Genomic DNA, 25,969 nt, shown 5'->3' on the forward strand with positions numbered 1-25,969 from the left:
CTAATATATATATGTATGCATACGTTATATATGTAAATATGTAAACATACATCTATATTTTAATATTTTTAAACATATGGTTGAATATTTTCTAATAAAATTGTAAATGTTAATTATTTTATTTTTATTTTTTTAAATAAAATAAAAAACAAAAACAAGATGATTAATATTATAAAGAATCACGGGGAATGGGGATCCCCGTGGGGATGGGGATGGAGATAACCTTGTCCTCGTTAGCAAGAACGGGGATGGGGATTTTCGCGGGGATGGGGATAGGGAGAGGCTCCCCATCCCTGCTATGCCCCATTGCCATTCCTAGAGATCGCCGCTACTTCGTCGCTGGTTCGAGTGAAGAAGGGGGTGGACCCCCTTCCTTCGAATTCTCCAGATTATGGTGAATAAAGAGCTTCAATTGAATTTATATGGGAGATAGGCGCATTTTTGTAATTTTGGGGAATTTGAGGGGTATTTTTGTAATTTTAGAAAAATTGGTCAAACCGGGGTTCTGGACGGATGGTTGAGATTTTTGATAAAAAATGGAGGATTGAGATGGGTCTGACCACAAAGAGTTGGTTTATGTATAAGAAGGGTCGAAATGGAATCTTCTTTTGATAGACGGGTGAATGGAGGAATGTTGAGTTCAAATTTCATGGGTAGGTGTTTTGGGAGGTTATGGGCCTGATGGTTGTGTCTGATCTAATGGTTGGGGGTCAATCGAGGGCCATCGAATAGGTATCAGATAGACTTAACGATGGATTTGGGGGCTTTGGTGGTGAAAGTTGGGGTTCTTTGGTTTTTTGGCATTTTGGAAGGGTCATAAGGGTATGACCAGAGGTTCGGGGTGAATTGGAGGTTTATGAGACAAACTGAGCAAAAATCGGATGCTGACAACGTCCTCATTGGGGATGGGAAAAATTGCCATCCCTAGTTTGCAGGCCATTCGCACTATAGCAAGTCAGGTTGTGCTTGCCTGGCCTAGAACCCCCCAAGCGGGCCCATGCTAGGCCAGGCTGGGTTGTGGGTGGCATTATTTTTTTTTTCTGAAAATTTGAAAAAAAAATATTAAAGATTAAAATAAATTAACAAGATATATAAAAATTGGAAAAAAAATCTTAAATTATATTCCATATCAGTTTTGATGTATAATAAAATAAAATTAAAAAATTTATAATATATATGAGCTGTGGGCCGCAGGCAGTACTGGCATAGCCACTTTTTTGTGCCATACCGTGCCACACGGACCTCAAAACCCAAGCCCAATACAGCACGGGGGTTTGGACTGTATCGATCTGTGGGTGGCCCGGCTCACTTCATACAGCTCTATCCGTCACTATGTTTGCGTAATAGGGAACAAAGTGTTGCCTGAGTCTCGCTCGGACGGTGGAAGTTGGAACTTGGAGAAAACCGGACTGGATATCAAACTGGACCGGTCGCTCTTTCTGTCCTTCGTTCAACCTCAAAACCCCGGTTTTCCCATTTCATTGAACCGGGAAACTGTGGAAGATACCTAGAATTGCTTTTGGTATTATACCATTATATAATAGTAGACAGAAACGGAAGGATGAGGACTTAGTGTCAGTGTGCATGGTCGCTGGTGGGGTCCCCCCAACCCCAACCTTGTTAATTCTGATAAGGGTCCAGGCAGAGGCAATCAGGCGTGGATGGTTCTCGCAAGAGTGGGATAGTGGGGCGTCCAGGACTGGGAGAGGCGTGCGACATATTAGAAATTAGAACACGGCTGCCAGCAGCCAGCCTACCATACATGATACAACACAAGATGGGTAGAATTGACGGAATTGTAGACAAGAAGCAGACGGGCAGAGCATGACTATACGAGTGGCCGACCGACTAGTAATGGGCACTGGGTAGCCTGCCAACTTGCCTAGTGCCAACAAAAAGCAAGGAACGTTATTAACATGTGCATTTGGGGCAAGGCTTACCGTGGTTGATTGATTTAATGATATTGACTTGTTTTCTTCAAAACAAAACTAGAACCACAACTATGGCATGAATTAAAGCATTGATGTGCACAGGAGACAAAGTTTTGGTGCAGATATAATAAAGCAAAATGACAAATATCATGGGATTGGCAGCTATGGGCTTGAACCTTTTACAACACGGCAAGGCAACACTCCTACACTCCGTATTTGTTTGCATTAATATTCCTATTTACCCTCTCCCTACTTGCTGATTCAATATCTACACCACCATCAAGGGGTGTTCGACAACATGGTTGGTTTCATTTTTTTAATACAAAAACAATACAATTTTGTCGATTGTCAGTTTTATTTATTTTTTAAAACAAAATCATATTGTAGAAGTAGAACACCCCGAAGCTAGCACAACTTGCAAACCAAGGCTTAGTTTGGAAAGAATACAAATACAAATATAGAGTTCAAAACCTTACATTTTATATTATTTTATTATGTATTTGTATTTGTACTCCTAAATTGAACCTGAGATTGTGTTTGGTTGCAATGCAAATAAATTTGTACTGATGCAAAATTATGACAGTGCAAATGATTTGAATGTAAATTCTGACCTATTTTTGTTTTTTTTTTTTTTTATTGCAGTACAAATGAAGTAAATTAAGACAATAATGCAGGTAAATAAAACTCAAAAGTCAAAACAAAATTAAACGAGAATTTGCCTCTTTTTCATTTGCACTCCCATGCATTTGTACTAATACAAATAAGACTGCACTGCCACTGCAACCAAACGCAGCCTAAGGATTTAATGTTTTCTTGTGTCAAGAATAGGACTGTTTGCATCGGTCGCATGAAGAAATATACTGGTTTGGTAATGTAGCATGTACACGGACTACAGTCAACAAAGGCAGCAGGAGGTTTAGGTACTAGGTTCAATGCACAAATCAAAATATTTTTTCACAACTACAAAACAAAGATACTTCTCATTACATGATACAGAAGAATAATTATTACATTGGACAAGACAAACTGCAGGCAGCCTTTCTACCTTCCTATCTCCTGCTTCATCTTCTCTTTTGTTTGTACAGACAAGAAAAAAGGAAAAATTAAAAAAAAAAAAAAAAAACTAAGGCTTTCATCTTGAAAAACCAACTCTCATGAACTCATACAAGTTACAATCATGGTGTTTTCCTTGATATGAAGATTCTGGCATTTATCAATGTAAGCAATCATTTGACCAGTTCTTTGGATATCAGATACCGGAATGCAAAATTATGAGGAATCCATTCAATGCCCTTATGAGATTTTCCTTGCTGACAACTGAGCTTGGTCTTCCTTAAAGATTCAGGCATACACTGTTGAACCATCTCCAAAATGCCAAGTGGACACAAACCAGAATCCTTTGCAAAAGACTCTACAATCTTTGGTAGAAGGATTTTTTGTTCCTTGCGTACACCAAAGGTAGCACGAATGTACTCCTCTTTTGCAGCTTCCAGTTCCTGGAACACTCTCTTTGGTGTGTATATGCGGACCTGAAAATGTGAAAATGATATGGCTCTAAATAAAACAATATTAAGTAATGGACAACTATCATAAGACATCATATGGTTGGGATATCTTTATCTCTCTGTTCTTTTTTTTTAAGATTGATTTTTTTTTTTTTTTATTGTTGGAGTACCAACTCATGACGGTGGTTCTACAAGTTCATCTATATCTATGACCATAACTTTTAAGGCCAGAACTAGTAAAAAATTACCTCAACTGAGAATGTGCTAGTCTAGCTATGTACTCATTAACCCAATTTCTTCTACTTAGAAAATGAAAGGTTGACTATCATCCAGATATTTAATCAAGCATATGCAAATAATTGTTCATGTTGGATAAATTAAAAATATTTTTGGGTGGGTATCTTCTATAAAACGCTAAAGACCTATGGGCACATGTAAATTTCAGGCAGATCCCAATTTTGCTTTTACAGGAAAAAAGTGTTGCCTGACAAAATAAATCATCTACAAAAAAAATACATTTCATACCAGAAGAAAGATGAATAAATGGCAAATAGATTTTGGATGAAGGTTACCGCAGGATCAGAATGGCTTCCTGAACAAAGCGCAAAATATATAAGTGGCTCTGGATGGTCAATGGCATATGCTTGGCGATCATCCCCAGCCTTGAATTTCGCTTTTGTTGAAAATATCAAACGAAGCCACTACAAACAAAAGTAAAATCCATTAGCCCCTTTACAAACATGCAGTTAGATTGAAATTCCCATAAGCATAAGTCAGAGAAAAGTTAAAACCATTTGGAAGGAAGAAAATGGCGTACAACAAAAAATCCAGAAGAAAAAATTATGGAAAATACAAGTACTTATTGAACATAAACATAAAGATTCAAAATATTCAGAAGAAAATAAAAGTTATTTGATCTACCTGTCCAGGCCGAGGTATACGACATCCCAGAATAGAACTCTGTATTGTGTCAGCACTTATAGTGTGACCCCCCACATTATATGCAGACTGGATTGTATACATGTATTAGAATGGAATCCTGACAGAATTTCCTTCTAAAATGAATAACAATGGGGCCATGCTCACCTTGAGGAGTAAAGACACTCTTTTCACGTTGTTTTGTGGAACACCATAAGCCAAAAATGTCTGTAGAAGAACACAGATAAATGGTTTACCATTCAATCACAGCACAAATAGAACAAGAAGAAAAAATCACAAATATGTTTAACAAAAAGAAAATATCATTACATGCATCACCAATGCATTATGTATGTTAATCCAGAATGCAAGTTTCTCTTCATGCTTCATCCTCCTAGGATCGACTTCTTCCAACCGACAAACAAGTGACCTGCAAGAGAACATCTTGTCCTTCAAGCTTATAAGGACTAGGAAAATATTTACAAGGGAATAAAACAGCATTATCATCATAAGGTGATTTTCCACCGAAATAGTTCGACCTTTCTAACACCCGAAAACAAAGACAAGTATGCAATGTTGTAAAAGTAGGCAGGGTGATATCAAATCAGCATAATCAACTTTGTTCTGTGATGGTTCTAGATTAGACATTTATTCAACTCTAGATCCATTTAGTAATTTAGATGAACAAACATAGTCTAATTTGAATTATACATAGGGGCACGTGCTATGCACACGTGCAAGTAAGGGTAAGATATAAATCAACATTGCGTAATCAAATTTAACTTTATAGCCTGCACAAAAACCAAGGCAAGCATCCGTTTTATATAGTATAGATGTAATATCATCAGATAAACATGATACGATAGGAGAACAGAATGTCTGACTTCACCAAGGAGTACCGCACTCAACAAGTGAACTCGGAAGATTGTTAGGCTTTTCTTAATGGTAACTGAAATGTTTTATTAGTTTATCAAAGAAACATTATGCACATGATGCCAAGCATCCTTCTTCATAGACTGGACTTATCCGCCTACCCTTCTAGATTTATCAAAGGAGCACTGTTCAGCATTCTACACATAGAAACTAGATCCTAATCAATGCTAGATGTTTCAATAAGGATTAATCTTGATTCCAATTGCATATCTATTATTCCATCCTTGGTTCAAAATGAATGATAAGAATGAGAAACAATTGATTGACTCATAAGGATAAGCAATGCTTTGAAAACCAGATTGCTGCCTAGTTGAACCTGGTTTAACAACTGTTATTTGCTCAAAAGTCAAAACCATGATTTACCACAACTGAACCATTGGCCTTTTAACAAGTTCCCAATTTCCCATTATTGCCATTTAGTTGTATTTTATCTCAGTCCATTCATGTCATCGTGCTGGTGTCAGTCAAGCCCGTCGAACCATAATTGAGCCAGCAGAACTGTGAACTGGAAGCTTTCCCAGTTCAGTGTCCAGTACAGTTTTCAGAATACTGAGACAAAGGTAAGTGCAGCAAGTTAAAACACTAAGATCACAAGTCTCACCTAAAATTTTGTAGCATGTCTTCAATATCACTCAGCTTCTGACTATCTCTGCAAATCAATGGCACTTCTACCATTGTACTATAAGGGCCACTGAACTCTTTTAACCCTTCCACATTGAAAGGATTATCTAACCGTGCATCAAAAGAATAGTCCTTCCTGCACCGAGGGCTCCATGCATCACAGTGGTTATGTGGAGAAAATGCACTCACTGATGACATTGATGAAATAGGAGATGAAATGCCATTCTGCATTAATGAAGGCTCTGCAAGCTTGCAATATATAGCTGACATGCACTTAATCATATCTTCAGAAATCCTGTTAGGTGTCTCAGGGACATGATCAGAGATTCGTGTACCCAGATGTTCAGCCAGACTGATTACATTAGAAGTAGCATTTTCGGCCTGCAGTAGAGAAGCAATAGAAACTCATAATTAAGGAGAGAAGAGGCAATGTCAATTAACAGAAAGTCTAAAAACAGATAATTATATTGAAAGAGTTAAGCTACTTCCACCATAGATAAAGGTTGGGAATGGCATGCTCGTACAGCTTTAGCTACAGCATCCATTGAAGAAGATCTAGAAGCTGTATGTTGTGATAATGAGGAATGGCTGCGGTGAATGCCTGAATCTAATAACTTCTCTGTATCCCCAATAGCATTAAATTCCTTCTGTGGATCAGCAATTGGATTTTGTGTCAATGGCAGATTACCAGATTGAATTGTTAAATCTTCTCTCTCTGATCTTATATCAGGTCCAGTAACTTCTAGAAACATCTCTTTCTGTGTGAATGAGGGTGATTTTAATCTTTCATCCGTGGCAGATGGAGATGAGGAAGAAAATTGCTGGTCAAATGCTTTCCGGTACAATGAGAGAAGATATTGTTCCAAATACACAACTTCCAATTCTAATGTGGCAATCTCCTTGATCAATTCCGTGGCAGGCTGAATTCAAATAAAAGAGCACTTTTATTAGTTGGTTGAAGCTAGATGTTGTAAGTTAAATGGTTAAAAACAAATTTTGGGGCAAATAAGAATGTATTAGTCATTTAGGCTAAATTTGGAAGGAGTACAAATACATATATGTACAATGCAAATACATAGAAAATATAAGGTTTTGCACTCTACATATTTGTATTTGTACTACTTCCAAACTAAGCCTTAGCAAACTGAAGTGCAGTTTGGTGTTAGAAATGGTAATATTTAAAATGGTAATGCTAGAAAACCAACACAATGACATTAAGACAAGCCCTATGCAAAATAAAGAAAGACAATCCTTACATACCATTACTCCATGACAGAAAATGCATCTAATTAACAATTATGCCCTGCATTACTAGCAAATAGTAATGGTTTACATATACACATGAAAAATGTTTCTCTGTTCCATTAGCAAAAGCAGGAAAGCATTACCTTTGGCATTAAGTTCTCATTTGAAATATCGCTAGAGGAGCTCCTATAGCCCAATGCCTTTTCCAGAGCACACCGCACAACAAATTGATCTTGTAACCGTTTTTCAAGCTGTAGAATCTGCATAAAGGCCAAATATCATAAAAATAGGTAGAGGGAAAGACTAACCAACAAGGTAGTCACAAAGTTGAATCTTATCAAGCATGTACATGAGGTAAATGGATCACAGACCACTGACTTTAAAAAAAAAAATACTGACTTTTGTCAATGATTAGACATAACAGAAAATAGATTAAACATAATTTTACTTAAGGTGACTTTTTTTATGAAATACTTAAGGTGACCTAGAATTGGCATAACCAAAAATGCCAAATATCCCCATAGCCTTGTAGATTTTCTGAACAGATTATATTCTGAGTGCAATTGTTCAGCTCCATACCTCTTCCTTCAATGAACATTGGATGCCAGTCCTAGGGGAACTGTTCATCTTGGATTTGTCGTCACCTATCACTTGTCCCATATCCTTGTGCCATAAAAGATCTCATGTCAAACATTTGGACAATGCTTACAAGTTAATTGTTCAAAAGGAAATATTTTCAGAAAGAGGTCATCATGTGGACTGTGTGTCTATAACAGTCACGTACTCCAATTAGCAAATAGAAAAGCCCAAATATCAAGAAATTGAAGGTCAAGGCATTTGTTCTGCTAATGGTTTTTACTCTAAATCTAAGAGACTCGAGGTGATGTAAAATAAAACATCATGCAAATGTGAAGAGAGAACCTCCAACTCAGCATTCTAAAATTTCTAATATGAAAATGCCAGAGAGAAAAATGATATCTTACCAACTTTGGACGATGCGGATCTTGAGGGGAAACGTTCAAGTTTTCTTCCTTCACTTTCTCGTCTGGATCACTGTCATTACAAAGACCTAGTCTCAGTCACACAAGCTCTTTGGCAAGTTAAAATTGCATTTTTCTGATCTAACCGAATAAATAAGAACTTTCACACCTCTGTTTCCTCAGGGATTCTCAAAATTTTTTCATCCCGCTCCCATACCCCCAGCCCATTTGAGAATGTCTTCATCACACAAATTTACTTTTTACTTTTAGGCATATAGATAGGGAGTGGGGAGGAATGATAACTGCTACAGTCACAGACAAGACAAAGCCTCATGCCTAAATGCCGCTAGACAAAAAACACCACATAACAGCAATTTTAACTTGTGGTGTGCGTTTATGTGTTTGTGTGTTTTTTTTCTACCCCTGTTACTGTACAAATGGCGGAAGGCACAAACGATATATGCAGCTATACAAACTCCAATCTCTAATTTTCTATTTGCCAAGAACCCATAGATAAACACTTGTATTGAACTACAAAAGATAGAAGAGGAGAGAAATGAATGAAATTGTAGTAATGAGATTAGCTACCTTTTCGAATGCATGTGTCTTGTTACTTGCATGGACTTCGATGGGTTCAAAGTATAATCCTGCAACTTTACTTCTTGCGGTTTAATGCCAGAGCTCGCTTCAAACCCCATTTCTTGAAGATGTGTTTCAACAGCTGTAATTCCAAAAAAAAAAAAAATTAAAGCAGAAAAGACAAGTGTTCAGGAAAAAAGGAACAGAAAGAGAAAACATCCAACAAACATTTATTAACTCATAGCACCTATCTGAAAGACACAGACTGAGAGAGCGAGAGAGCGAGTTAACCCACCCAGATTGCAGTTGAAAAATTACCCGCCAAACCCACAGGTCCAATGGTCAGATGGCTTCTTCTCAATGCCTGATTAGACTCAAAAGTGCTGCTAACACTTGCATTGCAGCAACCAAGAAAACCTCTTCACTACCAGGAAACGATCACTTGGTGAGAACAGGCTCTGAAGGAAGAACATTACTAGTCTTTCCTGCTCGCCTGAAGGGAAGGGCCAGAGTCCACAGGAGTACAGGACCTCTTCTGTAATTGTGGGCTTTCGAATTAAAAAGAAGAAAATCAGTTTGTGAGCTTTTAAACATGAATTGAAGTCTTATAGTCTTCAACGTCAATGTTTCTCAACCAATCTAAAAGGGACAAACTGGAGGAAGGGAATAGTGGGTGTGAACTCTGAAGTGTGCATAGAATAACCCAATCCCCACATTGGCACTTGCTCAGTATTCTCGTTATGTAGGCAAGTGGGAGTTGGTGACCGTCCCTGTCACGCAGCCGCTTACTTTCATACACATGATATTTCCAGTTATATTTCCAAATATGCCCCTATATCATAGTAAGTCAGTAACTGGTTTAATACATTTTACACCTATGGTTTTAGTTTGACCCCGTCTGACTCTTTTGGATGTGTTTGTGGTGGAGAGGTGGGACATGCATAGAGACAGAAGATAAAAGAGTGTGTAGAGGAGAAAGAGAGGCCTCAAAAGGGCTGAAAGGGAAGGGACAAAGGAGACAGAGACAGGAGGCTTGATGGGTTGTAGCATGGATTTCTTAATTTCTTCTATGGTCAATTGTAAATGGCTAATGTCCTTGGAACCAATTTGAGATACTGGAATTGTCCTCCAGTGTCAAAGGACTAACGTTTGTCACAGAATCCCTGAATAAATTAATAAGCTTATGAGGCTTGACCTTTGGCAAGACCAATACAAAAGAAAAGTTGGGATGTGGGATGGTGGCCAGGCTCCTTTTTTTTTGTCGTGAAAGGGACATTCAAAAGCTTTTTTTTCTTTTTTTACAACAATAAATAAATGGGTGGGCACTGGGAAGGAGAGAGAGAGAGAGAGAGGCTTCTTTGGCTTTTCCTTTCTATGGGAGAACGGAGATTGCAGAAAAGGTCAAAAGCTTTATTGTAAGCATATGAGTTTATATGCTATACAGCCTAGTCTAAGAGCGGAGCCGACCGGATAGAGCTGAAAATATGAGCCTTCTTTTGGCGGTCATGGGTAATTGGCTAACTGCTTCATTTCTATCAAACCCTGATGTGATGTAGACCCAAATGAAACGAAGATGTCTGTCCTAACATGGAAAAATAGTTAAATGTTTGGTAAAGCTTTTCCTTCCTTTTGTTTGAGAAATGATGTCCTATTTGGGCAAATTGTCTCCACCAAAATAAATAAATAAATAAATAAATTGAAAGAAAGAAGGAAAGAGGACAGAGGGAAAAATTACTTCAAATGACTGATTTTGCGTTTGCATTCTGACTGGAATTGCATCCGGACAGACGAAAATGCAACATTGAACTGTAGAATTAGACCTCATTCGGTTGGAGAATGTAGAACAGGACCTAATAATATTGTTGAATTATTTGTGCCATTTATGTTTGTAACTTGTAAGAGAGAGTTTTCGTTGAACAGGAGATATCTCTTAGACTTAGAAGAGCAGTATAAGCTCCAAGAATGACCAGAAGAAGGGGTGGTTTTCATTTTTCATTATCTATTCAAACAATAAAAATGCCGTAATCAATCCACCATTCTCGAGAAGACCAGTTTTCAAGTGAAACAAGTGACAGACATGCTTGTGGTTCAACGAAACAAGCAAGTTATTAAGACACTCTTTAATTAATAGCGGATTACCCAAAGAAACAAAGCAAGAAACAGCACGTGTTTATAAGCCACAGACTCCCATTCTATTTAGATTTTAAGCCTTGTTTTATGGAAAAACTAGGTAGAAGCCGATGCGTTTGTCTCTGTGATTTAAAATTATTTGGCTTTTTTAGATGTCTTTAACAAACATGATACATATGAGGTTTCTCTCTAAATTTAAATTTTTTAGTAAGGTCAATCAGCACCAAGATTAGGGAAAAGGAACAAGGAAAATCAAAAGAACTAGGGCTAGCTATTAAATAGGTGAAATTTTAACAAGGCTTATCTACCCTACCATTAAAAGTTGATTCAAAGCTCATCAACCTCAGGGTTTGATTCCTAAGTCAAACGGTCTGATCGTTTGAACCGAATGAATGGACAATTCTGACAAAAATTAAAAATATAAAAAAGCGGCCAAAATCGTTGGATGGTTCAAACGGTTTGACCATTAGGTCAGCAGTTTGCTGACCAAATCAACTATTTTTTGCAAAATAATAGTTCTGGGATAAAACGGACTGATTTCCGATTTTTCCGGTCCAATCTGATTTTGAAAACCATGCTTCAAACTATAAAATAAGCTAGAGCAGAAATAGAAGAAGAGTAACACACATTTTCTTTCAAAGCATCAGCTAATATGGATCTCATATAGGTAGCATAGTGTTCAAATCAGCCCCACACAAGGGGTGCCCACAACGTCTCACAGCACATCTCAACCGTGTATAGAAAACATCGCCCAGTGATAAGTGATGTGGGGTGACCCAACCCAGCCCATTTGAGGCTGGGCTCCCAGCCTCAAACCACGAGCGCCAAATCATGGAACGAGATCCACAAAAGCAGGGGTTATCCTACCCCCATTGTACGGAGCCAACCGCGATGCACTCATATGACCCTGCCAAACCCACTACAGACCCTCGTACGGCTCCCATCTCAGGTGTTCATCTCCACCTACCTCGAGGCAGCTCAAGTATAAATAGGGGTACCCCCTCTTGGTAAAGGGGTTACAAAAACTCAAGACCTACAGCTATTGTCATAATAGCTATTGCAATAACTGCTATTGTGACTTTAGTCTAGAACTATCTACTAGGATTCTATCTTGGTACTCTCCCTTCGTACCCTGTACTAACTTGACCGTCAGAGACTCTGCCTCGGGTTCTCACCCGGGGCCTCTAACGAGCTTTTGCCTTGCAGCACTTCGATTGCCTACCCTCAGCTTCTACCGTATCTGAAGTCCACCCCGCCTCGGCCTACACACCTCTGCCTCAACAACGATCTCTCCGAGTCCTCAAAGCCTTCGGCCAGCATTCAAAGTCCAGGGGCAAAATTACTTTGTTGTCCTTGGCCATTTCAAGCACCATCAATTGGCGCCGCCTGTGGGAACGACATTGATACGTTCCCTGAAAGAACTATAGCAAGTTAACAAGTCCCCAAGCTCCAACCAATCAACATGGTACGAAGTATAAGAGATACGCAAAATCTTGTCACCAGTGAACAGTTCCAAGCCGTGCTCGACCGCCTGGAATATTTGACATAGCGAGTTGAGAAAAACTTCCCCCAGGCAGGAGGTCGCCCCCAAGGTGACTACCCTGCCGGGGAGTCAACACAGTCGGGCCGACACGGGTCCACCACCCATTCAGCCCCCAGCCTCGGCCACGCGGAGCAAGCCGAGCCCTCAGAGTCTGGCAGCAATCGCCCGGCCGACCCACGCTCTATAGCACCTTTAAACCTCCCAGCAAAAGGGATGAAGAACCGAAACAGTCGGAGGACAGCTACCAGCCCTCCAAGCAACACCATTGATGTCGGAGGACCGACACGAGGGACAAAGGCGGGCATCGTGATCGCCCCAGCGCCCACTCCAGGACCGAGGGCCGGCACCGAGCCTCCTCCCCTCACGTTTCGGACCTCTAGGATGTCCCTAACAACCGTCGCGCTAAATGCAAAGCATGTGGTCTCAACTCCGAGCACTTCGGAGTCCATGCCGAGCACCACTGTGTTCATGAAGTCTGGGATGGCATGCAGCCATGTCTGACCCCATGTTCGTCGAACTCTGAGCCAAGCTCGGAGCTGTCAAAACCAAGCTCAAATAGGTGAAAGAGGGTCGAACTGACACCTTGACCAGACAAAGCTTTTGCCAAGGGAGAATGGATGTCTTCTCTCCTGATATCATTGCCAAGCCTCTACCCCCAAACTTCAAAGCTCTCGCCTTGGAGATGTATGACGGGAACACTAACCCGAATGACCACCTAGAAAGCTTCAGGGCACTCATGATCCTATATGGGTACTCTAATGCTTTGACGTGCCGAACTTTCCAAGCAACCTTCAAGGGAGTCGCTCGGCGGTGGTTCTCAAGCCTCCCACCTCGGTCCATCAACTCGTGGGAGCAATTTTCTAGCATGCTTCTGGTACGTTTCATCAGCAGTCGGCGCCCTCAGAAGAGTGTTGTCTCATTGATGACTATCAAGCAGAAGCGAGGGGAAAGCTTGTGGTCATACATTGATTGCTTCAAGAAAGAAGAACTTAAGGTCCACGACCTCGATCCCCTGGTCTCCATGCATGTCACTATCAGTGGGCTCCTCCCAAGCTCTACCCTCAAATGCCCCATGGAAAAAAGCCAACCGAAGACGAAGCTGGAGTTCCTAGAAAAGGCGCAGAAGTATATTGGGGTTGAGGAGGCCTTAGCCACAGACACCCATGAGAGGGGCACGGAGCACTAGGACGGAGCCCTCAAGAAAAAGAGAAAAAACATGGACCAGAGCCGCAGCAACAACAACAACAACAACAGAAAGCCTTCGGCCCCAACCTTGGCTTACAATCAGTATACGCCACACAACTCCACCCACACGCAGATTTTGATGTAGATCGAGCAAGAGAAATTTATGAAGTGGCCCGAAAAGTTGAAGAAGAACCCCCGTTGGGGGAATCCTAAAAAGTACTGCAAGTTTCACCGAGGTATGGGCCACAACAGTGAGGACTGCTACGATCTCAAAAACGAGATAGAGTCCCTCATTCGTCGAGGCCATCTCAAGCAGTACGTCAGAGGCGAGGCTGGCGCCTCGTCCTCTCAGCAATAACAATAGCATCGGCAAGCAATAGGCGTCATCGACGTCATAGTGAGAGGCACGACCTCAGGTGGAGCCTCGGCTTCAGCTCGCAAAGCCTATGCCAGGCAGCTAAACATCCAGGGGCCGGCCCCCAAGAAGCAGAAGCAAGAACCCCTCTCCTTCACGAATGAGGACCTGAAGGGGGTATCAGTCCCCTAGGACGTCGCATTGGTGGTTTCAGGCATCATTGCAAAATTCGTAATCAAAAGGATCCTTGTTGGCAGTGGCTCCTCAGCCAACATCCTTTCCTATGAAGCTTTTAAAAAGAAGAAGATAGCTCCGGAGCGCCTTCATCCAGTAAATGCCCTACTATTTGGCTTCTCCGGCAGCATCATCAAACCAGAGGGCAAGATTTCCCTACCAGTCACAATAAAGATGGAGCCCTAGCAGGTGACAAGGATGACAGAGTTCCTGGTCGTGAAGATTGGCTCACCCTATAACGCCATCATGGGCAAGACAACCCTTCACGCACTCCAGGCAACCATTTCTTCCTACCACCTCGCCTTGAAGTTCTCCGCCGAGCATGGCGTCGGGGTCATTCGTGGGGACCAACATGCCGCTCGTCAGTGCTATGTGGCAGCGCTGAAGGGAAAGAATAAAGAAGTTGTGCCACTAGAGGGTCTCGACCTCAAGGAGGAGTCAGCAAGCCGAGGCCAATTAGCTCATATTAGAGGGTCTCGGTCCCCCTAGACGAGGATGAACCCTACAAAACAGTCCACATTGGGTCCAACCTTCCCCCCGACATCCTGTTCAAACTGGTAAGTTTCCTCAAACTCAATGCCGATGTCTTTGCTTGGTCCACCGCCGACATGCCCAGAATTAACCCTTCGGTCAGCCTGAACCCGTGCTCTAGGCCAGTTCGGCAAAAGAAGAGGAACTTTGCACCAGAACGCTGGAAGGCCATAGAGGAGGAAGTTGAAAATCTACTTGACATCAGCTTCATCTGAGAGGTACACTACCCTAACTGGTTGTCAAACGTGGTTATGGTAAAGAAAGCTAACGAGAAATGGCAGATCTATATTGATTTCATAGGCCTTAACCGAGCCTGCCCCAAGAACAGTTTTCCTTTGCCGAGGATAGACCACCTCGTTGACGCCACTACAGGGTACTAGCTACTTAGCTTAATGGATGCCTTCTGCAAATATAATCAGATAAAGATGAACCCATATGATAAAGAGAAAACCCCATTCATCACTGAACATGGCATATACTACTACCATGTGATGCCCTTCGGCCTCAAGAATGTTGGGGCCACCAATGAGTGCCTTGTCAACAAGGTGTTCAAAGAGCAAATGGGGAGGAACGTTGAAGCCTATGTGGACGACATGGTAGTAAAGAGCCTGAAAGGCCGAGACCCACATCTCAGACCTAGCCGAGACCTTCGACACCTTGCAGAAGTACAACATGAAACTCAACCCCAACAACTGTGCCATCGGTGTTACATCAAGCAAATTCCTAGGTTTCGTCGTCACTTAGAGAGGCATTGAGGCTAATCCTGAGAAGATACAGGCCATACTAGGTATGGCACCCCCGCGGACGGTGAAAGAGACCCAAAAACTCATCAGTCGAATAGCAGCCCTCAATTGCTTCATGTCAAAGTCAGCCGACCACTACCTACACTTCTTCCGTGCCATCAAGAAGCTGAAAGAGTTCTAGTGGATGAAGGAGTGCCAACTCTCCTTTGATGAGATCAAGGCGTACCTTACTTTGCCTCCCCTTCTCGACTGGCCGAAAACCCTGTACCTATACCTCTCAGCCAGGGATGAAGCAGTTAGTTCAGTCCTCATCAAGGAAGATGATGTGTAGAAGCCAATGTACTATGCCAGCAAGGTCCTCTGGGACGCCGAGACGAGGTACCCTAAGATAGAAAAATGGCTTTCGCCCTCATGATTTCAGCAAGAAAACACCGGCTATATTTCCAAGCCCACACTGTAGTGGTCCTGATGAACCAGCCCCTCAAGGCCGTCCTTTCCAAACTTGAGACCTTGGAACACCTGACGAAGTGGGCCATTGAGTTATCAGAGTTTAACACACAGTACCATCCGAGGCCCGCGATCAAAGCATAGGCCCTGTCAGATTTCATAGCGGAGTGCACCTTCAGCCGAGCCCTTCGCTAGCCTCCAAAAAATGCTGAGGGGGATCATGTGGACGACGAGGCTCAACCCTGATGGAAGCCCTTTGTCGATGGTTCCTCCAATGCTAAAGGAAGCGTAGCAGGCTTCATCCTCCTCACCCTAGATGATATTGTCCTAGAGTATGTGCTAAGGTTCGACTTTCAAAAATCGAACAACGAAACCAAGTACAAGGCACTCCTCGCTTCACTCATCTCCAGCTTGTTTGGGACCTCGGCTCCTCACATGTCAAAGTCTTCAGCGACTCTTAGCTGGTGGTGAATCAAGTGAACGGCGAGTACGAGGCCAGAGAACAAAGCATGTCCAAGTATCTCACCAAAGTCCAAGATCTAGCATGCCACTTTCAATGCTTCTCCCTGTAATGGGTCGCACGATCCGAGAATGCATGGGTCGACGCTCTCTCCAAGTTGGCAAGTACCTCGAGCGGATCCCTCGGCTGGACCTTGCACATCAAGAAACTACTTCGGCCCTTCATCTAAGAAGTCCAAGTGCTACCCATAGAGGCCAAACCTTCATGGATGGATCCCATCGTCAACTTCTTGTCAACTAGATAACTGCCCAAAGATAGAAATGAGGCAAAGTGGCTCAGATGACAAATAGCCCACTATACCCTACTGGAGGGAAAGTTGTATCGAAGATCCTTCACATTGCCTTACCTCCGATGCCTCCATCCAGAGGAGGGCAATTTTGTGCTACAAGAAATTCACGAAGGCATCTGTGATAACTACCTCAGAAGGAGAGCCCTAGCCCAAAAAGCTCTAAGGCAGGGCTACTTCTGGCCTACCCTCCACAAGGACGCAGCTAGATTGGTGCAAAGGTGCCACCCATGCTAGAGGCACACCAACTCATGCCACAGGCCGGCCAGCACTCTCTCGGCCCTCAGCAGCCCATGGCCCTTTTCCAAATGGGGCATGGACCTCCTTGGCCCCTTTCCTCTAGCCACGAGGGGTAGAAACAAATATGCGGGAATACAGGAGCCAGTGAGCCTCGGCTCTACCTAGGCCCCATGGAGCCAGACGAGCCTCAGCTCTGTCTTGGCCACCCCCCCCCCAATAGGGCAGGCCACCTCGGCCTCGCCAAAGCTAATGCGAGGGATGCGGCAGCCAAGCGAGCCTTGGCTCTGCCTAGGCCTCGTAGAGCCAAACAGGCCTTTTCACTGTCACGGTCACCCCACAATACAGCAAGCCTTTTTGGCCTCGCCGAATTCAACACTTAGAAGAATGGGAGGCAAGCGAGCCTTGACTAAGCCTTGGCCCCCAATCTCGCATCAACAGGTCATCTTGTTATTTACCCAAATATAGGGTAAGGGGAGAGAGTTAGGCGAGCCCCACACTCTACTTCGGCCTCCCTCCATCACAGGCCTCTTTGGCCTTGCCTAAGTGGACACATAGAAGGGCGTCAAGCTAGGCAAGCCTTGGTCTAACCGCGGAGGCTTTGCCTCGGCCACCCCTTCGCCACGCTTTTGACGCACAAAGTAAACTGAAGAGAACTATGCTTGTCCCACGCTATGTTTTTTTCTTTTGGAGGGACAAGGACCCTTCGACAACAAAAGCATAAGTGAAAAAAAAAACGGTGCAAAAACATACAAGGAAAGATAACACAGCAAAACACAAATGCAACAGTCGAAGCAAAAGATCAAAAGAATCCTCTGATTTTCATTATGCACAAAAATTTCCATTGGCTTTAGAAATTTGTTTCATGGCCCCTCAGGCCGAATACATATACAAAAAGAGAGAGAGAGAGAGAGAGAGAGAAAGAAGCATGGCTTAATCCTCGCCACCAGCTGGATGAGGAAGTGTAGAGTCGGCAGCTTCTTCAGGAGTATCGGGAATCACCTTCAGAGATTCAACATCGAAGTCTGGAAGCACCGCCATGAGTGCCTTCTTGGTGTCCTCAATCCCATCCAAATAAGCCCCAGAAGTGACATCAGCCAGCTCACTTCTCTACTTCCTGGGCCCTCTTCTCGGCACCAGCTGCCTTCTACTCGGTCTCGGCAGCCCTCTTAGTTGCCTCCTTGCCCGACCACTCTGCCTCGGCCGCCCGCCTGTTCACCTCAGAGATGCCCTCCTCAGCTTGATGGAGACGTCACTCAGCCTTGGAGACGAGGCTCTCGACCCGAGCCCTCTCAATCTGCTCATTGGCAAGAAGATCTTCATCTTCTTCAGGTTCTCCTTGGCCTCCTTACGGAACTTTTGTTCATCAGCGAAGAACCACTGCATCTTATGGCGCTTCCCCACGGCGTTGGTGACAATCTGCTAAAACTTGTCTTTCTCAGCCTCCAGCTTATCCACATTGGCCAAGTCAACTTCAGCCGATCCCGTAGACCAACAAAATGAAGGCAGACCAGCAACAAGAAAACAATCAGTACCCACAAAAAAGAACGAAAGACAAAAGAAAATCAAAGAGGAACAGACTGTTACCTCAGCCAAGCTCTGCAATCCTTGGTCGTATAGCTTGTCAGGGGTCATCCCCAACATCTGGAAGCAGTCCTGAGATAGCTAGCAGGGACCCGCTTACCAGCGCTAGGCCAACTACCGTGTTGCGGATTGAACCCCCCTCGCGAACCTCCCACTGAGGGCGGAAGATTTGATCAGATCGTTGGGCGAGCTCCTCCAACAGCGTTGGAGCAAAAAACGGCCACATCCACTCTGTGTGGGACCCCCTCAAGGCATCACCGACAGAACTCCTGGTGTGGGCCACCTTCTGCTATGGTTGATCCCCCTCGGCCGGCCTCTTCCTCCCTGCCTCGACCCCGTCGATAGGTCCTCTCAGCACCTCAGCCGATTGCTGTTGCGCTTGTTCCTCACGCCCCAACAGCCCTCCTCGACGGGCCCCTTTCCCTTCACAGGGATCTGCAGAGTGGCTCCCTTTGAGGGAGTTGTTGAAGAAGTCCCTTTGGCAGGGACCTGTGCTTTTGTCCCCTTGGCAGGGACCTAACGGAAATACCCCCCTTTGTAGGGGTAGAGACCTCCTTTTGCTCATCAGAAGGCTTCTGAGGTGTCTTGGCCCATTCCTTCTGCATGGCATGAGCACAATCCAGAACAGCCTTGCGAGCATCCATTGGCACCTCTGCAAACAAAGTAAAGCCATTAATAAGGCAGCAAAAAAAATGAGAGAAGAAAAAGGGAGGGGGAAAAGGACGTTTTAAAGGATTGCAGGGTCTCTCCTACCGAGGAGAGCAAGGCTGAGCCCCGCAAAAACTAGTGGGAGCTCCTCCACCAAGGGGCTATCCCCAGGTCGAGCAACTGTGCGAGATCATCGTTCTCCTCACTAGTGAGCACAGGGACACTCTTCTCTGCAGCCTAGCTAACCTCTCCCCACCCTGACTGGAAGGACCAACCCTTGGGGCATGACAGAAAGAAGAATGCCTTCCAGTTATGCACAGAAGAAGGGTTGTCTATCGGCTTGGTCTTACGGGGTTGGAGGTAGTACATGTCGTTTTCGAAAGAATGCCTCCTTGGCACAAACAATGCTCGGAAGAGTGCTCCACCCCTAGAACCGAGCCACCACCAGCATGGCCACTATGGTCCTAACAGCGTTGGGCACTAGTTGGCTAAGAGTAATCCCATACACCCTCAACAGTTCGGCAATGAGCGGATGAAGGGGAAACCGGTGACCGAATTGGAGGAAATGTTGGTAGACGCAAATCTCCCCCTCCTTGGGAGTCCACGGCCATTCACCTACTTCGGGCACCCTCATCTCATAAGACGAGGGAATGAAGTACTGCCTTGCCAGAGCTTTAACCTGGTCCCCATCCAGAGAGTTCTAGAAACCTAGGCGGAAGACATCAGTCTCATCTACTACCTGGGCAGCCCTCGTCTCGGGAACATGGTCTAGGGTTTCCTCCCCCTCAGATGGGTAGGCCTCTTCGTCCTCCCTCGATGTCACAAAAGCAGCACTCTCACATGGAGGGCCCTCGCCTTGACAGCTGCCTTCGGCACCCTCAAGGGCTACCCTTCCCCAAAGCACCATGACCTCCTGCCAAAGGGAGGCAAGAGTAAAAGGACTCAAGGGGGAGAGGGGAGAAGGGGTACGAAGAGCTCCTTTCCGACTCATGTGAAAAATCACAGCACTTAGGACCAGAATCTAAGAAAGACATTGTTTAAGCTTACCTAAGAAATGTGGAGGAAGAAAGAGTGAGAATAAAGTGTTGAAGGTTGGAGAGTCTGGAAGCTGAGTTCACTCAAAGGCAAAGGCGCTTAGAGGCAAATGACAAGAATGCTACCGCTAAGGGCCCTATTTAAAGGGGAACAAATGGCCCAAATTTCTTGAGATCCAACGCTTAAGAAGCCACCGCCTCCACTACCCAATCATGGCGCGCCGCGTGACACTCAACCTCGGAAAACGAAACGATGTGCTAGCGATGACTCGGATCGTCCCTGATCCAACGGATGCAAAACGCCTCCACACCTATGATCCAGCTACGCCACATCCCTAGACACTCACCCTCGGAAGGAGAAACGACGCTGCGGGTGAATCGACATATCCGCCCACTATGGACCATCTGTTGGACAGTGTAGGCCCTTAGCTCCAATAAAAATGATGTACATTATGACATTTAATGTAAATGAATAAAATACATATTTGATTCATGTCATTATGGTGTTTCTGTATAATACCCTTAAACTAGACACATATGAGACTTGTGTTAGTTTAGAATTTTCACAGCCATTGGCTAGATCTTAAGAGATTTATCATCCCAAGGCTGACACTGATGTACCACCAAGTTGGTTGGGGTGGCTTGTCTCAACTGCCAGGGTGAGACCTGAGGTACATGTAGTGTGTGTTTTTCTTGAAACCCTGAACCGAACCAAAATTCCAGTATTGCCTAGACCTTGGAGATAGATGGGCAAAACTGGAATGTTACACCTGACCCCTAGAATCGATTATGATACAACACTAAGTGTCAGATTGGGTTGTCTTTGATATGCCAATCAGTGAGATCCTTAGAGGGGGTCAAAACTTGGGTATGTTGGGATAATCCGACAATTCATCTGATTGGGTGATCAATAGTGATAGGATCAGCCCCTTTGTCGAACAAAGTGAATGATCAGGGATGCACTCTCTCTGATGAAAACCTAAACTGTCGGCAGTTGATTTCAACTATTGAAATTTGTTTTGCAAAATATATTTATATAAAGATATACATATATATACTATGGTTTCAAAATGTTTGCAAAAATGTTTTAATTCCCGGGATCCATGTGAGTAGAGAGTGCAGCCCTGTACATTGCAGCCGAGGGAGGGGTCATCTCTTGTCGAGCAGTGTTTGATCATTATGGGTTGAGAGGTTAAGTGTAAGACCATTGAGGTAATACCTGATGGGCTAATCTTGCATCTTCCCACAGTCCTTAGGTTTTTATAAGGTGGCTTGACCCAAGGACAATTTAGTGTAAATGTTGGGCCCATTAAGAGCCCATGGGATGGACTCAGGGGTTCATTGTCTCCTGCAGTAAATTCGGCCAAGCCTTGTAATAGAGACTAGGCTAAACCCATGTGGCTGATGTGTAGATCAATGTCTAGGTCCCATGCCATACAAGGATAACCAACCGGGCAACAGTTAGGAGGCTAAGTGAGTAGATGGACTTGATGGGCCTAAAGCCCGATTCAAACTGGCTTAATAAGATTAATTAAAAGAGGGTTGTTCTAGGATTTAGATCAGCAGCTAGAATAAGAGATTATCCATATCCACTCAAAGAGTCCATATCCAAAAAAAGATTTGGATCAGGAAACTTCTAATTAGATTAGGAGGGATGATCTTCATCCACAAATAAGATAAGCGATTATCATTAATGAGAGTTCAGATCCAAATACAAGATTTGGATTAGAAAACTCCTAATGGGATTAGGAGAACATCTTTTTAAGGCTATAAATAAAAGAGCAGGGTGAACCTCCAAATCATTTGACTGACTGCTGAATTCCAAAGAGAGACAACACAGTTTGACTACACTGTCTCCTTCTCTCATGCTCTTGCTGCCATACCAGTTCGATCTTCACCTGTGGGAGCAATCAAGAAGGGTTCTTAATATTTCCTTTTGGTAGAAAAGGTAATCTGAACTCGTGCTCACTAGCCCTCCATCAGATTCTTGCTGAAGAATTCAATTCTTACTGAAGAACCATCCTACTGATTCTGCTTCATCCTGCACCGTGTCATCTTCGGTGGAAGCAGTCTTTGGATTTTTACTTGGGCGTGAACACCTTCATTGGAGGTTATTAATATTTCGTATCAGGTATATCCCTCCACTCCCTTTTGGTTCAAATCTGGTTCGGTTTGGTTTCAAGATTGATCCTTTAAAATACAGTTTTCTAAAATAGGGAATGCGATTTTCTCATGGGAGAGAGAAATTTTTGAAATTTCGCCCAACTTTCTTGCACAGTTCAACCATCCATATGATGGGTCTCTCATCCCTTCACCACCGACTTATGTGACCCGACCGCGCAAATGCGCGCACCAGTCAAACCGAAAAGTTGTCCCGTGCACAGGTCCTCAGGCTTCACAAGCCTTCAGCTTCACAAGTCTTCGTCCTAAAACAGCCTTCAGCTTTATAGGTCTTCTGCCTAAACAACCTTCGGCTCCACAGGTCTTCGGCCTAAACAGCCTTCAGCCCCCATTCTCTCAGCCCAAATGACGGCACTAGAACATCTGCACTGAGCGCGCCTCCCGAATCACTTGTCCGAAGTAGCAGTGTCGTAAACCATTCGCAGCCTCGACCCAACTCATAAAGACGAATCAGGTAGAGACACAAAAGATGACACCACCACAAGGTACACCTCAATTGTTGGGTCCACTTGCGCTCACCAATATTACTCCCACTAGCCGAAGCCAAATTTTCCTCTTTGGCCTCGGGAGTGGGGGGCAAGTGATGTGGAGTGACCCAACCCAGCGCATTTGAGGCTAGGAGGCCCAGCCCACCCAGCGCCAAATCAAGAAACAAGATCCACTACAGCAAGGGTTATCCTGCCACCATCGTACGGAGCCAACCGCAATGCACTCACATGACCCTGCCAAACCCGCTGTTGGCCCTCGTACGACTCCCATCTCAAGCATTCATCTCCACCTACCTCCAGGCAACTCAAGTATAAATAGGGGTACCCCCCTCCAGGTAAAGGGGTTACAAAAACTCTAGACCTACAGCTATTATCATAATAGCTATTGCAATAACTACTATTGTGACTTTAGTCTAGAACTATCTACCAGGATCCTATTCTAGTACTCTCCCTTTGTACCCTATACTAACTTGACCGTTGGAGACTCTACCTCAGGTTCTCACCCAGGGTCTCTAACGAGTTTCTGCCTTATAGCACTTCGACCATCTACCTTCGGCTTCTACCGTACTCGAAATCTACCCCACCTCGGCCTCAACAACCACCTCTCCGAGTCTTCAAAGCTTTCGACCAGCCTTCACAGTCCAGGGGCGGAATTACTTTATTGTCCTCCGCCATTCCGAGCCCCAATTATAAGTATCAAAAATGACAAGATACCATCGAGAGATATTCCCAATACATGCTGTGGGACGTTGTGGGGCGCCCTCTTGTGAGGGGCTGATTTGAACTCCTCCCAGAGATCTCTCACGCATGAAAATCTAAAATGTCATGGGAAATGTGAAGTTCTTGAGATTCGTAAAACTACAAAAAATAGTATCCACATAAAAGTGGAAGTGTCTGTGAGCACATTGCATGGAAGAAAGAAAAGGTAAGGAGCTAAGGGGCTGTGTGAGTGTGTGGCTGAGTGGCTGGACTGATGAGAATCGAGAGTTTTGGCTAAAGGCGTAGAATCCTATAAGCGACAGAAAAAGTGAACTTTCCAAAGACATTTGGACAAGCAAGTCAATGCCAATGATATGCGCAAAAAGCATCTTCTCCTTTCGGGCGGTCCTCTCATCATCTCGCATTAAAAAAAAGAAAAAGATGAATCCATTTGGGTCAATCAAAATGTATACAGATGGGAGAGCATGTGTGGTATAAAGCCATTCACTGTGAAGTTGAAAGTTAAAGAGACGAATTATTGAGTTGGTAATTTCCAATCCAATTGTCATCCAACAAAGTCGTATATAATTATATACAAGTTTTGGTATTTGGACATATATTTATATCATGTTATGGAGGTGGGTGGTGTTTATCGGTGTGTCTCAATCTCAAACGAGTTCAGTCTGTGTCATCATCATAGTTTGGCTTTCTATGACCAATTATCCAAAATCACACCCCCCCCCACAAAAAAAAAAATGAAAAAGAAACAGTTCAATAGTTCGCTCCTAATTAAGGTTCATCATGTCCATGTCAATATTCAATGACCATGTAGCATAGAGTGTTCACTCTACTGAGTACTGACTAGGTTGAGGTCCAGGCCCCAATTCGAGAGACTGCCCATCATAAAATGGTCTTGTACTAGATTGGATCTGTTTTCTTCTGTAAGGTACCTGTGTCAGCTTACCATGCTTGACTAAGCCTTCCTTACATTTTGTGAGAAGTTAAACAGAAATCCGGTACTTGGCAGCGGCTTCATCTCTCAAAGGTCACAATACTAGTACCTCCATTATGATATAACATTGTGAAAAGTCGAATCAGTCGTCTTTTAACTTTCAGCTCTTTTCGGGTTGCTACCAGACCAAGACTTCTCTTGGAAACAAGGTAAATGAAGGGAAAATGAAAGAGAAGTTCGGATTTCCTCTCATAAAATTGGTCCTCACAGCCCTTGCAGCCGCACACCAGGAACTACTCAGTACTTGTATGTTTATATTAGTGGAGAAACATTGCCAATGCAAGGCTGCAAGGGCTGTGAGGTGGCTTTGTGAGGAAATCCAAATCCAGGAAAATGATGCCCAAAATGGCCGCGAAAAGCTACCGAGTTCTCATATTTCATATTCAAGAAAGAATCTTCGAGTTAGAACCAGGCCAGGCACCAAAGACTTTTTACCTGCCAGGTGACGGATCGAAAAGCTAAGCCCATCAAGCTGAAACCCAGCCTGGCCCAGCTAACAAACTGATAAAAAGTGGATAAAAAACTGACAAGTACACATACAGACATGTACATATATATATATAAAAGAATAAAACACATTTGTACCCCAAACTCGGTTATGCTGAGCAACATCTCTCAAGGGTTCAACCATCCAGGGCAGATCGAGCATCACAACACTGAAAAAACCCTACTCAAAAAGTGGAAGCACTTAACTGCATCCTATTTTCTTCAGGATAGTTTTGTGTGTGAATTATGACAATTGGCTAACCTAGCCAATTTTGTATTACAACTTCGTTAATTAGGACATTTCTGTTATTTGTGATTTCATCTCCAATCTCTACAATTTTTGAATGCCACTTTTAGATTAATAGAAAGTAGCCACCAATCCCTCCATACGACTTACATGCCAAGGGCTTTAACTAAATAGAGAGAGAAATAAAAACCAAAAAACATACATAAAACCATATACTAACTCTGCAGCAAAAGAAAAAATGCTAACCCAATTAATGGGACTCATTAATTGAGCATCACCTGAAATGCAGTTTTGACTGATTAGAGTTTGACAATTCGGCTATCGGATTAGAAGCACATTTCAAATAGTTTTAGACATACAAACCCCATAATTTTTCAACCACTGGATTATCAGAATAGGATTCATCAGTGAAATGATAAGTTTCTCAGAAAAAAGAAAAAGAAAAAGAAAAAAAAGAAAGCCAATTATGCATGATCACCCAAAATCCCTGCAAGAAAATAAGCAGCTAAAGCCCCACAAATAGCATGCAAAAACAAATATCTTGTATCTGAACCTTGATAGTAAGAATTGGAAGCCCTCAGGTTTGCTTGATCCAAGAAAATGTGCACATCCACCATTGGTAAAATAGAAGAAGCAATTTCCCAGTTGAAATAAATCTGTGGTGGTG

The 25,969-nt window shown here is 43.4% G+C and overlaps 1 protein-coding gene across 8 annotated transcripts; it reads right to left on the minus strand.

Annotated features, from left to right (window-relative positions):
- Window positions 1-2,779: 2,779 nt before the first annotated feature.
- On the minus strand, window positions 2,780-9,478 carry LOC148876940 (uncharacterized). 8 transcript variants are annotated; one of them, XM_088978886.1, is made up of 12 exons: window positions 9,008-9,478; window positions 8,722-8,854; window positions 8,137-8,206; window positions 7,733-7,816; window positions 7,297-7,413; window positions 6,433-6,828; window positions 5,889-6,289; window positions 4,685-4,784; window positions 4,523-4,582; window positions 4,358-4,444; window positions 4,009-4,137; window positions 2,780-3,460 (listed from the first exon to the last, which is right to left on the minus strand). In XM_088978886.1, the coding sequence occupies exons 2-12, from the start codon at window positions 8,829-8,831 to the stop codon at window positions 3,158-3,160; spliced, it is 1,857 nt and encodes a 618-aa protein (XP_088835012.1). In that variant the 5' UTR covers window positions 8,832-8,854; window positions 9,008-9,478; the 3' UTR covers window positions 2,780-3,157. The 8 variants fall into 8 exon arrangements, with proteins under 8 accessions (XP_088835012.1, XP_088834993.1, XP_088835003.1 ...); XM_088978867.1 differs by having other exon boundaries at window positions 6,400-6,828; XM_088978877.1 differs by having other exon boundaries at window positions 6,400-6,828; window positions 9,031-9,426.
- Between the last annotated feature and the right edge of the window lie 16,491 nt (window positions 9,479-25,969).

Source organism: Nelumbo lutea, chromosome 1, assembly GCF_056320005.1.
Source record: "Nelumbo lutea isolate HS-2025 chromosome 1, American lotus-T2T, whole genome shotgun sequence".
Classification (NCBI taxonomy): Eukaryota; Viridiplantae; Streptophyta; class Magnoliopsida; order Proteales; family Nelumbonaceae; genus Nelumbo; species Nelumbo lutea.

Excerpts from the sequence above, each read along its gene's own strand:
- LOC148876940 (XM_088978867.1), bottom strand. The coding sequence starts at position 8,831 with ATGGGGTTTGAAGCGAGCTCTGGCATTAAACCGCAAGAAGTAAAGTTG. Across the intron at positions 6,290-6,399 it reads ATTCCCAACCTTTATCTATG|GCCGAAAATGCTACTTCTAA; the intron begins GTGGAAGTAGCT and ends TCTCTACTGCAG. Across the intron at positions 4,583-4,684 it reads ATAATGCATTGGTGATGCAT|ACATTTTTGGCTTATGGTGT; the intron begins GTAATGATATTT and ends GTTCTTCTACAG.